Here is a 13,193-nt window from a genome sequence, read left to right on the forward strand (position 1 = left end):
TCCCTGAGCTCAGCATTGTCCACTGAGAGAGGCTGTGACTTGTATCCCTTATCTCACTGGAGAAAAGCAAGGCAGAGGAAGGTGCAGATAAAGTTTCATAGACTCAGGAGAAACGGACTATTTTCTTTTTGGCTGCAAATTCCAAGTTTCACTCTTTCAGATGCTGTCCCAGGGGTCAGAATTTTTGTTTTCCGTCCCCACTCATCACCAGTGCTGATCTTTAAGCAATGTGGAGCTCCAGAACACTTGATACTACACAGTCTGAAGCTGACCACTTCCTCCATGCCTGCAGAGTCTGCTGTGACACTTTCGTGACAGACTAAAAGCCCAGGCTCCTAACCGCTTGGACACCACCAGCAGTTATCTCCCATGCCAGGAGCCATTGGCCTATCCCGGCCACAATGCAGCTCTCATTCTGAAGTTCTAAAGTCAACAAGATGAAAAACACTTTCTCAAGCTTTTAATCTTGTGTCCACTGTGTCTTGTGCCTCTGATAGCTAAGAATTACATGGCATTTTGTGTGCACCAGGCTCTTTCTATACCAACAGCCTGGCACCAGTCTATGCTCCTAACCACTCTAGTCTACTTTCAGCTAAGACATTAGATGCTTTTTTGAATCTACGCAGAGACAGAGAAAGTGAAATGCCGGTCTCTGCAAATCTGAGTTTGCCAGTAGCTTTAAGAGGTCTCTCCATAAAGTAGGCAGTCTTTTCTGTGTTTCAATATCTGGTTCTTGAGGATAACTTTGAGACCTAGAGGTCCTTATTGGGAGGGAAGAGGGTGAAATAGGGGACCCTCAGGTAAAGCTTCTGATCTAGACCATTGTCTGTCCCATATAACAGCTGAGTCTGGCCACCCGCAATATCCTGGGTTGGTTTCAACATCCTTTACATAGGCCACAGAGCACTTTAATGGGAATTCTTGAAAGATGCCACTTTCTCCATACTCTCCACTTTGATCTGTTGGTAAATGTCTAAATAAGCATACAAATCTACAGCATCTACCATGAGAGTGGAGTGTCCTTAACTGAGGCGTCTTTGTGTGGTACACAGCCTTCACTCCTCTGCAGGGCAGCCCACTTACCCTCTTGGTGACAGCAGTTTCAAGGACTTTGGAGTCAGGCAGGGGTGTGCTCAGCTTCTGGCTTCTCTTTTAACTCTGGAAAATGTTGGACAAGTCCCTTCACCTTTCCAACACACCGTTGCTTCCTTCATGTGCCAGCTGGGTGTGATGATAACACCCACTTCTCAAGATTATTCAAAGAATCAGATAGTAATTCCTGTAAAGCTAATATTATTTAGAGTATCAGAGATTAGAGCTGAACGTTTCACATTTCATGTCCAGAGTCTCCTCCTTCAAAGTTTCAGGAGTTCCCAGATCAGGCTGCGAGTGTTTACCTGACCTGAGGAGGAAGGCTCTATGTCTCTCCCAGGCCCTTGGCTCACTGGCTGTCAGTGCCAGCCGTTGCAGACACTTCTAGGAAGGTACAGCTGGACAATTGTCACTTGGAAGCATCAGTCCCAAGAACCTGTCTCCACCATTTGCTAATCTTTGCCTGAGGGGTCAGTGTTGACTACATTTTCAGCCATCTCAGGCTTGGCTTCAGTCCTGGACAGGTCTGCTTCTAACCATGGTTCTCGGGAGCAGGGGTTAGAAATGTAAGAATTGCCAGAGAAGCAGATCGTTTTGTCAAGCATATCCCAACCATTTCCACTGGGGAAATGTTTTCCAGGATCTAAACCAAATCCGGTGTCTCGATAGTCCCTCTGGCCCACAGCAGAGGCAGTAAGTGAGAGTCAAAGGCGGGTTTTCCTCTTTTCCGCACAGGGAGGTAAATTCTCTTACAAGTTAAGAGGTGGGCTCTGGAGTTAGAAAGCTCTTGAGAAAACCAGGGATCTTATTCCAGCTCTGCTGTTTGCTACCCGTATTCTTTGGCCAAGTGCTCTGATTTCTCTGTACACTCCTCATCTGCAAAATGGGGATAATCATAGCAGACTTCATAGATTCTAAACTGTACTTAATTTTTTTTTTTTTTTTTTTTTTGACATTTTAACAGCTCTGGAACTGGAATGTATCTTATAATTAATGGCATCTTAGATTCATCAAAATAAGGCAATCCCTGCCTCTCAATGCCGTATTAAATGAGAAAAATACATGTAAAGGCCTAGCCCCTCAAGGACACTCAGTTAACAGAAGCAGGTGCGGTTGTCATTGTTGGAATTGTGATTATCGTTACTATTATTTTTACATACTGGGTATTCTGATCCTGCACTTACCTATAATGAGCAGTAGGGTTATAGTGAAGAACCTGAAATATGGCTAGAATAAACATAAAGCTTTCTGGAAGTCAGTATTCAGGGACTGAATGATTAATCCACACAGCAAACATTTGTTGTCCAGCTACTATATGCAAATTACTAGCCCTGGGTGGTGCACAGACAATGGTAAACAATAAATGTGCCCAGTCAACAAGCATTGTAAAATATCTGTGGGCTCTCAGGACATTTCAACACTCCCTGACTTGGAGTTATATCTCATGGATACTTACATACCCTTTTATGTTTCAGAGGTGCTTTGTATCACCGACCACTTGCTCCTCATGCTTCCTGGGTTATTCCTGCTTCTCTTTCTGAGTTTAGTCACTATCTGGTTACATGTTCCTATTTGTTGTCTTAAAGATGCTGTGACAGAACTAAGCAAAGAATTTCAGGAAGCAGGGGAACCCATCACGGATGACAGCACCAGCTTGCATAAGTTTTCTTATAAACTTGAGTATCTCCTGCAAGTAAGTGACGCCTGTAGTGTGTTGATTTTTGCACTGGTATCTCTTTTCTCCCTCTTGGGTGACTCATCAGCATTCAAGATATGGTTCAGAAAGCCCAAGGAGCCAGTAAGCCCTTGTAGTTAGATTGAAGGTCAGAGGAGTCCCCAGTGCAAGCTCAGTCCTCCAAGTGTGATCCTTTGGGGAACTGCAATGTTGCCCCTTAGGATGGCTTTGAGAATCAAAAACATCCTTTAGAGATTTAGGTCATTGTAAGGTAGGTCAGAAGGTTACTGTAAGGCAAGGATCTTAACTTTGGGACAGTTACATACCCCTTTGGGAGTTTAGTGAAAGCTATAGAGTCTTCCCAAAAAGACATTCGTGTATGTATACACACAATCACGCATTTTTGCAGGCAGATTCTAAGAGTGTGTGGACCCTCTAAAGATTACCCATGGGCTTCTGTTTTAGAGCTTTGCTACTCAATGTGCAGTCCATAGACCAGCAGCATCAGCATCCTCTGGGAGCTTATTTGTAGTATATTTTTGGTCCCCACCCCCATCTACTGAATGGGAATCTCTGGGGTCAGCCCAGGATATTTTCTTTTAACATATTGATGGTGTAACTCTTATCCCGGCTTAGCCCAAAAAGTGCTGATGTAATGAACACTGCAGATGTGGAAAAATGCATGCAACTAAAACAGGCAGGAAGGAAATGATCTAGAAGTTATTTTAGGGTAGTGGTATTAGGTGTTAAATTTTTTTCAATTTTTGTATTTTGTTTTATCTAGATATCCTAATAACATATGCATATCTTGCTTCTGTAATCAGAAAAAAATGCTATAAAATGTTATAGAAAGGTATACCTGTGTCACTGTGAACACCATTATTTTGCAACGTCACATCCCACCAAAGCACGTGGTATGTGGGCCCACTGGAGGAAAGGCCCTAACGTGCTGAAGGACTTGCCTCTCTCATGCCATTTCAACTGGCTCTTTAACATTGTAAAAATGTTTTTGAGCCTTTCTTTTTTTCAATTAAGCCCATTTTGGTTTTGAATTTGAAATGACTCAGAGCTGACATTTATTTAAATTTGTTGTAGGTGTATTAAACGATATTGAAACTTAAGAGTTGAGTAACTGGGATAAAATGTCATTATCTTATCTCCCTAAGTCGAAGCAGAGTTAACACTCTTCATATTGCCCTTAAGACTTTTTTTTTTTTTTTTTTTTTTTTTTTGAGACAGAGTTTCACTCTTGTTGCCCAGGCTGGAGTGCAGTGGTGTAATCTTGGCTCACCGCAACCTCCGCCTCCCAGGTTCAAGTGATTCTCTTGCCTCAGCCTCCCGAGTAGCTGGGATTACAGGTGCCCACCACCACGCCCAGCTAATTTTGTATTTTTAGTAGAGATGGAGTTTCACCATGTTGGCCAGGCTGGTCTTGAACCCCTGACCTCAGGTGATCCGCCCACCTCAGCCTCCCAAAGTGCCGGATTACCAGCGTGAGCCACCACACCTGGCTAAGACTCTTTTCTTGTATTTCTTTCTCATCCGTTAATAACAAATTTGGTGGTTTTCCACCCAACTGTATGAACAGGGTATTAACACACCTTGATTTGCCAATAAATAAAAATAATGCTAATAAAGGGTCTCACCCAGTGCTGGCACCTAAGAAGCTATTGTTATTATTTATCATTTAAATGCTGGGATGAAGAGCAGTGGGTTTGGACCTCCTCTCCCTGTCCCTTTCCCTACCCAGTTTGATCAGAAAGAGAAGGCCACACTCCTGGGCAACAAGAAGGACTACTGGGATTACTTCTGTGCCTGCCTGGCCAAGGTGAAAGGAGCCAATGATGGGATCCGATTTGTCAAGTCTATCTCAGAGGTAAGCAGAGCAAGCAGCCAACAACTTCGTGTCTTCCTTTTGTCTGCTTAAAGCAGATCTTGCAGAGACCTTTGCTGCAGACAGCTAAATGAGGAAGTGGGAGTTTAAGGGTGGTAAAGAAATCTAGTCCAGGTATACTCAGTGCTCATTGTTGCAGTGGCTCAAGCTTGGGAAAATCACTTCAGTGAGTGTTTACCAAGAGGAAGAATGCTGAGTCCTGAATGTACCTTAGGCCACAACCCACATGTTACTTAACAGGGTGGCCTGTTCACATACATTGTAAGTCTGCTAATGGTAGCCCTTGAGGTGTACAGCATAGGATGGCTCCATCTTTTTTAAAAAATTATTTTCTGAGATAAAGTTCTTTAGAGTTTGCTAGGCTGCTTTCCCTACACTTTGCCCAGGAAACGTAGATTTGAAATGAGAATGATGTGGGATCTCAAGAAACATTTCTTAAAATAGTGATATGCCAACTTTCTACATTCAATTCTGAGCCCCTCAAGAGCAAAATGCCATGGCTTTGCTGTTTTACAAAACTCCAGAACAACAAACACACACACATACTTCACATACACACTCACACTCTACTCTCTGTTTGTTTTCCACCCTCAACCCTCAGAGAATCTTTCTTCTCTCTCATCAGCCTAGTCCATCTAGGAGTGTAGAACTTTGCATATCAGGGAGCAGGTAAACCCCTAGATTTGAGACAGGAGGTTTGTACATTTGTTCTTTCTTTTCGGTATCTCTTCAGTAGAGTGTGAAGTCACTTTAAAGTCAACACTTCTGCTGCTTGGCTGGCTGCCCACAAATACCACAGCCTTAAGTATTCTGGGAAGGGCTCCTCACCAATCATGCCAGCTGGAGCTGAATGACTTTCTTCTTATAGAGAATGACGGTGTTAGATACGCTGGCATCAATGGCTAGACATTTCCCACCATTTGCACCCTCTGACATCTGAGACAATGAAGGATCCTGGCTCTAAAGGGCTGGTTCTGCGAGTTTCTTTAATGTCCATGTTAGTGTGGATGAGTCTTGTGAGGTCTGGTGGGATACTTGGGTCCATGAGGTAGAGCAGTATTTTAATTTTAATGCATCATAAATGTGAAAGGGGTTCTCTTTGTCACTCTCCTCTCTTCATTCCTCAGCCACTGCATCAGAGCAACTAAAGCCTTTCACTTTATGACTTTGGACAGCTGAAGTCTAGAAATAAATTTAGTTTTAATGCCCATTCCCCAGGATTATGAAATGCTTGCTAAAACACATCTACTTTTTGGCTAGTTTCTTCTTCTTTTCTCATAATGCAGACAGATCTTTAGACAGTCTGAAGCCATGGAAACTGACTTTCTAGAAGCAAAAAGCATTCCTTGCTTGCATGAATGCTGGTGTTTTAGTGGCTGGCATATGCTTCCCATAGGGTCCAGTTGTTTCATCTCTGTTGAAGACTGCTTTCTGGGGCATCATTGGTTGGAATGGCTTGGAACATCCCTAGACTAAGTGAGTTGCTGGATACTTGGTTAATTTTAATAATGAAGTCGCCATCTGGGTATTTAACTGAAAGGGTAAGAGTTAATGGATAAGAAGCATTTGTAGGTCCCCTCTGACCCCTTTGAGGTAGGAGGCAGCTATTTAGGCTAAAACAGGTGAAGGTTCTAAGAAACCATTTCTGGAGGTTCAGTATGGGCTCAGCTTGGACTGTGCTTCACTGTGATGAGGGTGTAGCTCAGCGTCGGGCTCATGGCACAATGGCCTGGTTTAAAGCAGAATCAGCTCTCATGTACCCTGCAGATTCCCTGTCCTTTGCTGCCATTGTATTGCTTCTCGGGATAGTGTATGTGGGTTCTGATTAGAAGCTAAAAAAAATTAAGGAATTAGGTAATGAAAGCGGATCCATAATCTGAAAACATAAAAAGGCCATGCAGCATTTTGATTTGTAGTACAAAGAAACTATTGTTCCCTTCCCCCTAAAAATACCTTTTAAAACAAATAGCTCCATATATATATATAATTCAGTTAATGGGCCTGATTAAAAATATAGCCTCAAATATTTGCCATTAAAAAGTTTTGATGTTCTAAAGGCTTGTATAATGGTAAGTTTGGCAAAAATAAGGACAAGCTCCTGTCTTTGGGAGCTTAGACCTGGGCTGTGATGTGAGGGTCTTAATGAAATTCTGCAGGGTGTGTGTGTGTATAATTGACACGCTTCACTTCACAATGCCTTGCTCAGCTCTTTCCAATTGCCTGAATTTCCTGGTTATCACCACTAAACACTTTGTTCTCACCTCAGTCGTCAGTGAAAAAAAAAGTGATTTAGACAGGATATACCATCAAGATTCTCCCCCGCAAATCTGCTGAGATCGTCTATCTGCAGACATGTCATGGTGGTTTTTGTAAAGCCAATAAACCAGACTGCTGCCTGCCTTCACTTCCAGGTGTCCTGGCTGCACCTGAAACACACAGGGGAATTGTCTTACAGCTTCTCTAGTTAAAAAGATTTAACACCTTTTTGTTTTTTAAAACTACTTCATATGGTATCATTTCCTTGAGTCAGCAGTAAGAAGAAATATAGCTCTGAGCTAAAAGGTGCTATACGCCAGGATGTTTACCCCATTGAGTCAGGAAATATGTGGTACAGCCTCAAGCACTGGCATTAAATATAGGGGTTTGGAGTCAGATAGTGACTCAATATAGGGTCGGAATTAAAATCTGAATAGCATGGGTTATAGGAGCCCTCTTTGGCAAACCACTGCTCCCCCTTCCCCATCACATGTACACACTGTAAATATTTCTGACCTTTGAAGGGGTTGGGAGGGTATTGGTCCCAGCTTACCCTACCCAGAGCCAGAGCCTGAGAGAGCAGGCACATGTGGTAGGTCAGGAGGTTTTGAATTCCTGCCGACTTTCTTGATCTTCTGGGTTGACCTATCAGAAATATGAATCCTAATTTGCAAACTTAAGTGTCTTCTGTGGCTGTCCCTTTTATTCCATCTGCCTTGGCCATTGTATGCTCCCAGCTGACAGAGCCCTGCTTTGCGGCCTCATGGCAGAGTCTCTGACCAACATATCCCATCTCCACCACAACAAGCTTTTGAGTGGTGTGAATTTAAGCCTCAAAACAGCTCCAGTCACATCTTCCCCTTCCTCTGAATTGGTTTTTAGGTATAAGCTCTGTGGGGAGAGGTTTTGAAGACAGACCTACACCTGGGCCTTCCTATGCAATCCATGCCAAACTTGTGAGACAGACCCATATCCATTTTATCCTCAGCCCCGTGTGACTGGGCTGCCTAGAGACACCCCTGGTCTCACTCCTGGGCTCCTTCTGATTCAATGTAGTGATATGGCATATCTGATAAAGAATAGGAAATCCAACCAGGAAAGCATTGGCAGACTTGTAGATTTTACTGATGGTTTCATGGAACACAGATGAGGCAGTTACATGGCCACACGCACGCACCTCTGCCCTTGTCCCTCTCTTCTTCCTTCTGCACATGTTTCTGCCAAGCCTTTAGGCCCTTCCCCTGCACCTGTTCCCCACACACCTTAAAAACAAACCAGCATTAGCTGAGCTGAGACCATCTCTTCCTCCTCAAGCTGACTTGTGGTGTGAGAAGTCCTTCATTGACCTACCTCCAGGTTTTACTCTAATATAAAACTAAGTTTTATTTGGTTTCCTATCTGACTCCAAACCCAGAGATTCTGATAGAGCAGAGGAGGGAAAGTGACATTCCAATAGAATCCACAGATGTTTGGAAGCCTCTTATTAATATATCTTCCATGATATGTTTGCTGGAGTTTGCAGATTATTCTCAGATGAAGGCCTGCAAGTAGTTCGCCCACTTCAAGCCTTACTCTCTGCAGTGATAGTATCAAATGTGTTGTGTCCTTTGAAGGACAACGTGTAGGGTAAAATTGGGTGACATTTTTTGCCCTGTATCTGTGTTTCACAAGCCATCTATGAGACCAGGTCTGTATTTGGAGTTAGGCTAACAGCTCTTTGGCTCTATGTAATCTGCTTTCTCCAGCTCCGAACATCCTTGGGGAAAGGAAGAGCATTTATTCGCTACTCCTTGGTGCACCAGAGGTTGGCAGACACCTTACAGCAGTGCTTCATGAACACCAAAGTGACCAGGTAAATACAGGACAGGGCTGGGGTTTAGCACCATCCCATGCAGAAATGAACTCAAGTTCATTAATAATAATAACAACTGCAACATAGTGCTCATTTGTGTCCCTCGTGACACTGCAGACTCCTTCCACATCTATCATTGTCTTCCACCCCTCCTCCCAAAGTCCTTGACACATGTGGGCAGGTAGCACTGAGTTTTTATAGGTTACTGAGGCTTAGAGGGGCTTAATGCTTTTCTCTAGGCCTCAGCCATTGCTCTCTTAACTCCCGATACCAGACATTTTCCCTGGTGGACGGCATGTCCTTGGTGCCAGCACTACTGGACAGACACGTTACAGCCTTGGCCTCTCAGCAGAATCACCTGTGGGGTTTTTAACACTATTGAGCCTGGGTCCTCACCTGGCATACTGAGTGAACACACCGGAGACTGTGGTGGGCAGCCAGGACTGGGGGCCACTGCAGAGCTCAGGTCAGGTGTGCAGTCAGCCTTTGTGCAGGTAGTGCTGAAGCCTCAGCAGGGAAGAGAGAAGGGAGGAGAGGGGCAGGGATTGAGTCTATAATGAGGAGAGTGGGTATCAACTTAGAAGCTGCAAATCAGGTACCAGTCAACTAAACCTCTTTGGGTTTTCCAGCATCTCTTGCCTGGCCCCTTTCCTTTGGGAGTATTCAATTTTTTTTTTTGGAATCTAAAAAAACTACAAAGGAAAACCTTTTGTTTCATTATGTCACCTTAAAGATTGATTTTCATAGAGATGTACTCGTATTTCTCATGCATGTGACAGGCCTTGTGAATTGGTGTGAGTTGAAAAAGTCTGCATATTTGATTTGAAGGTTATTTTGTTTTAGATGTTTGGTGAAGATCGTCATAAACAGCTTGACTTAATCACAGTTCAGACAATAATGTCCCATTTTTTTGCCCACGCGGGAGTGCGGTGGCACAATCATAGCACACTATAACCTCAAGCTGCTGGGCTCAAGTGATCTTCTTACCTCAGCCTTCGAGTAGCTGGATAGGCATTTACCACTGTGCCTGGCTAATTTTTTACTTTTTGTAGAGACAGGGTCTCACTATATTGCCCAGCCTGGCCTCAAATTCCTGGACTCAAGTGAACCCCCTGCCTAGGCCTCCCAAAGTGCTAGAATTACAGGTGTGAAGCACTATGCCCAGCCATCTTTTTCTTTTTGGGTGGGGGTTGGGATAGGGGGAATAGGGTCTTAACCTGTCACACAGGCTGGAGTGCAGTGGCACAATCATGGTTCACTGTAGCCTCTACCTCCTGGGTTCAAGCAATCCTCCTGCCTCAGCCTCTTGAGAAGCTGGGACTACAGGTGCATGCCACCATGCTCAGCTAATTTTTTATTTTTTTGGTAGAGATGGGATCTTGCCATGTTGCCCACCCTGGCCTCGAACTCCTGGGCTCAAGCTATCCTCCTGTCTTAGCTTCCCAAAATGTTGGGATTACAGGCATGAGTAACTGTGTTCTGATGCATCTTTTTAAAATTCTTATTACTTTGCCTGAAATGAAACAACTACTACCTCAAAATGCAGATAACATTTATTTTATTTTTTCTCACCCTGTCTTATGGTGCTGAAACATTTCTGAATAATTTGTTCCTTGGCTTTTAAATTGGTATCTGGACAGAATTAGCAGTTGAGTTTAGTGTCCCATATTGAGTTCTGAAAATGGAATAGAAAGTAATCTTTCAAAAAATAAGTTTTCTTTCTCCTACAATTGCCCTTCCTTGGCAAATAATTGACATTTAAGGTTCCCATATCCTTTTTGAGAAGCAGATATGGTATATGTAATAAATGAACAAGCATCCAGATCATTGCAGTAATTTCTTTGAAGAAGAGCAAGCTTATTTGAGAGTTATGTTCTTCTACCATGAAAATGAAATTGGTTTGTGTGCCTGTGTCTTTTAATTTAGTAACCTGAGTTGGAATTCGATGAGGCAGAGCCACAGTGGGAGGACTGATTAAATTCACACATTCTTTATCTTTATTACTCTTATAATTGACATGTTTTTCTGCAGTGACTGGTACTACGCAAGAAGCCCCTTTCTGCAGCCAAAGCTGAGCTCGGACATTGTGGGCCAACTGTATGAGCTGACCGAGGTTCAGTTTGACCTGGCGTCGAGGGGCTATGACTTGGATGCTGCCTGGCCAACATTTGCCAGGTACTTTGAAGGATTGCTTGGTTTAAAAGACAGGAAAAGAGACATTTAAAGTTTTGAAGATTGCCACCAGTCTACTCAAGGCAATTTTGCTTGCTCAGTAAATTACATAAAACTGTTCAACTCTTATTCTAGCTCCTTTTACAGACTTTGTTGAATCATGACTAACAATAACATCTGAAGGCTCCAACCTTAAACCAACCTAATTGGCCAGGGCATGAGTCAGTGGAGATGCATATTGCAAAAGCCAAGGCTTTAAAAATTTTTTAAGGTACTTGTTGCTATGGACATTGGGGGAGGAGTGGGATTTTTCCCCTGCCTGTTCTTATGGAGTTACTATAGAAGGCTCCTAAGCAGTAGGAGAGGAAGTAAAAGCCACAGCTCGTCCACGTAAGGGTTGCAGGAAAGGTTGCTGCGTTTTGTTTCTTCTTTCTTTATTTTCTGAGGCCATCAAGCCGGCCATATCTTACACCAGTGTGGCACTCACCTACCACCAGAGTCCTTACATCAGCTCCAGGAAGGAGGTGTGAGGAACAGGCTCAGAGGATCAGGGGACTTGACAACGTCACCCAGCTGGTGGGCAGCAGGCCTGGGACACCTGACTTAGGTTAAAATCAAGTCCAGCGTTCTTTGTTTTGTTTTGCTTTCTGTTTATAAGGCTTTTAAAATTTAATATTCATATTTTTTATTAGGAAATACTTCACATATAGAGAAAAGTGGTGAATATGATAGTCACATGCAAACCACCAGGACTTAATAGCTTACATTTTGCCATATTGAGGTGTCCTTTTTTTATTTTTATTTTTTGTAGGGACGGAGTCTTGCCATCTTTCCCAGGCTGGTTTGAACTCCTGGGCTCAAACAATCCTATCTTGGCATTCCAAACTGCTGGGATTACAGGCGTGAGCCACCACACCTGGCCCAGATATTCTTTTTAAAACTTTTACATTTTGAAATAATTTCAGAATTACAGAAAAGTTGTAAAAATAATACAAAGTACTCATCTATCCTTCACCCTGATTCCCTAGTTATCGATATTTTACTATAATTGTTTATCATTTTTTCTATTTACATGTTGGTTTATTTCCTAAGCCTTTTGAGAGTAAATTACAGACTCGATCTTCTTTTCTCTTAAGTACTTAATTATGCATTTCCTAAAATCAAGGACATCCTGTTATGTAACTCAGTACAGTTATTAAAATCAGAAAATTAACATTGATACAATACTGCTATCTAATCTGCAGATCTCATTTAAATTTTACAAATTATCTCAGTAATGTCTCTCGTAATCTAAGACCCAATCCCAGATCACATATTGTTAATTCCTTAATTGCTATGCCTCTCTAGTCCCCTTTAATTCTGAACAGTTTTTCAGTCTTTGTCTTTCAGTACATTGACAGTTTTGAAAAATACAGGCCAGTTATTTTGTAAAATGTTCCTTAATTTGAGTTTGACCGATGTTTCCTCATTATTGGATTTAGGTTAAGTGTTTTTGGCGGGAATGCCTCAGCTGTTGTCTTGTCAGTACACTGTATCTGGAGACACACAGTGTTGATTTGTTTCATTACTAATGAGGTTAATCCTGGTCATTTGGGTAACGTGGTGCTTGCCAAGTTTCTCCAAAAGTTACTATTTCTTCCTTTGTAATGAATATGTATCTTATGCGAAGGCATGTTGAAATTACATTATTATCCTTTTTTCTCTTAAATCTGCCCTGTATTAGTTTTAATACCATTTGATAATTCTTGCCTGAAGCAGTTATTAGCGTCATCATTACCAGAGTGATTTTCTAACTCCATTATTTCTTTTACATTATTAGTTGGCATTCTACTGTAAGGAAGATCTTTTTCTTTTTCCCCATTTATTCGTTCATAGCAGTATTGACTCATGGATTCTTACTTTATTCAATAGGTTACATTCTGTCACTGTCATTACTTATTTTGAAGCTTAAATAATCCCATTTATCCAATTACCCCAGTGGGAGCCCCTATCAAGCTGGCTCTTGTGGGGAGATTTGGTTATATCTGATACTTTTTTTAATAAATGAAGTATTATAGATCGGCTAAAGGCCCACCCCATTGCCATCCTTTCTCCTTTGTTCCCCTTTCAGAAGTACTCATGGCCCTATAATGAATGCATTTCATGCCCAGATCTTATGCTTTCATTATTACATTGTGTATTTGTAAATAGTTTATATAGTATATATATAGAGTTTTATTTTGTAAATGTTTTAAAATTTTACACATGTTGAA

The 13,193-nt window shown here is 42.2% G+C and overlaps 1 protein-coding gene across 2 annotated transcripts in view; it reads left to right on the plus strand.

Moving 5' to 3' along the window:
• Positions 1–13,193, plus strand: part of FYCO1 (FYVE and coiled-coil domain autophagy adaptor 1) — a 77,660-nt gene that overhangs the window by 11,563 nt on the left and 52,904 nt on the right. For both annotated transcript variants that reach the window (XM_007983940.3, XM_073010286.1), the window contains exons 3-6: positions 2,679–2,785; positions 4,518–4,643; positions 8,663–8,769; positions 10,801–10,944. In XM_007983940.3, coding sequence (XP_007982131.3) covers positions 2,679–2,785; positions 4,518–4,643; positions 8,663–8,769; positions 10,801–10,944 — 484 coding nt within the window. The remainder of the gene's footprint in view (positions 1–2,678; positions 2,786–4,517; positions 4,644–8,662; positions 8,770–10,800; positions 10,945–13,193) is intronic.

Source organism: Chlorocebus sabaeus, chromosome 22, assembly GCF_047675955.1.
Source record: "Chlorocebus sabaeus isolate Y175 chromosome 22, mChlSab1.0.hap1, whole genome shotgun sequence".
In the NCBI taxonomy this organism is placed as follows: domain Eukaryota; kingdom Metazoa; phylum Chordata; class Mammalia; order Primates; family Cercopithecidae; genus Chlorocebus; species Chlorocebus sabaeus.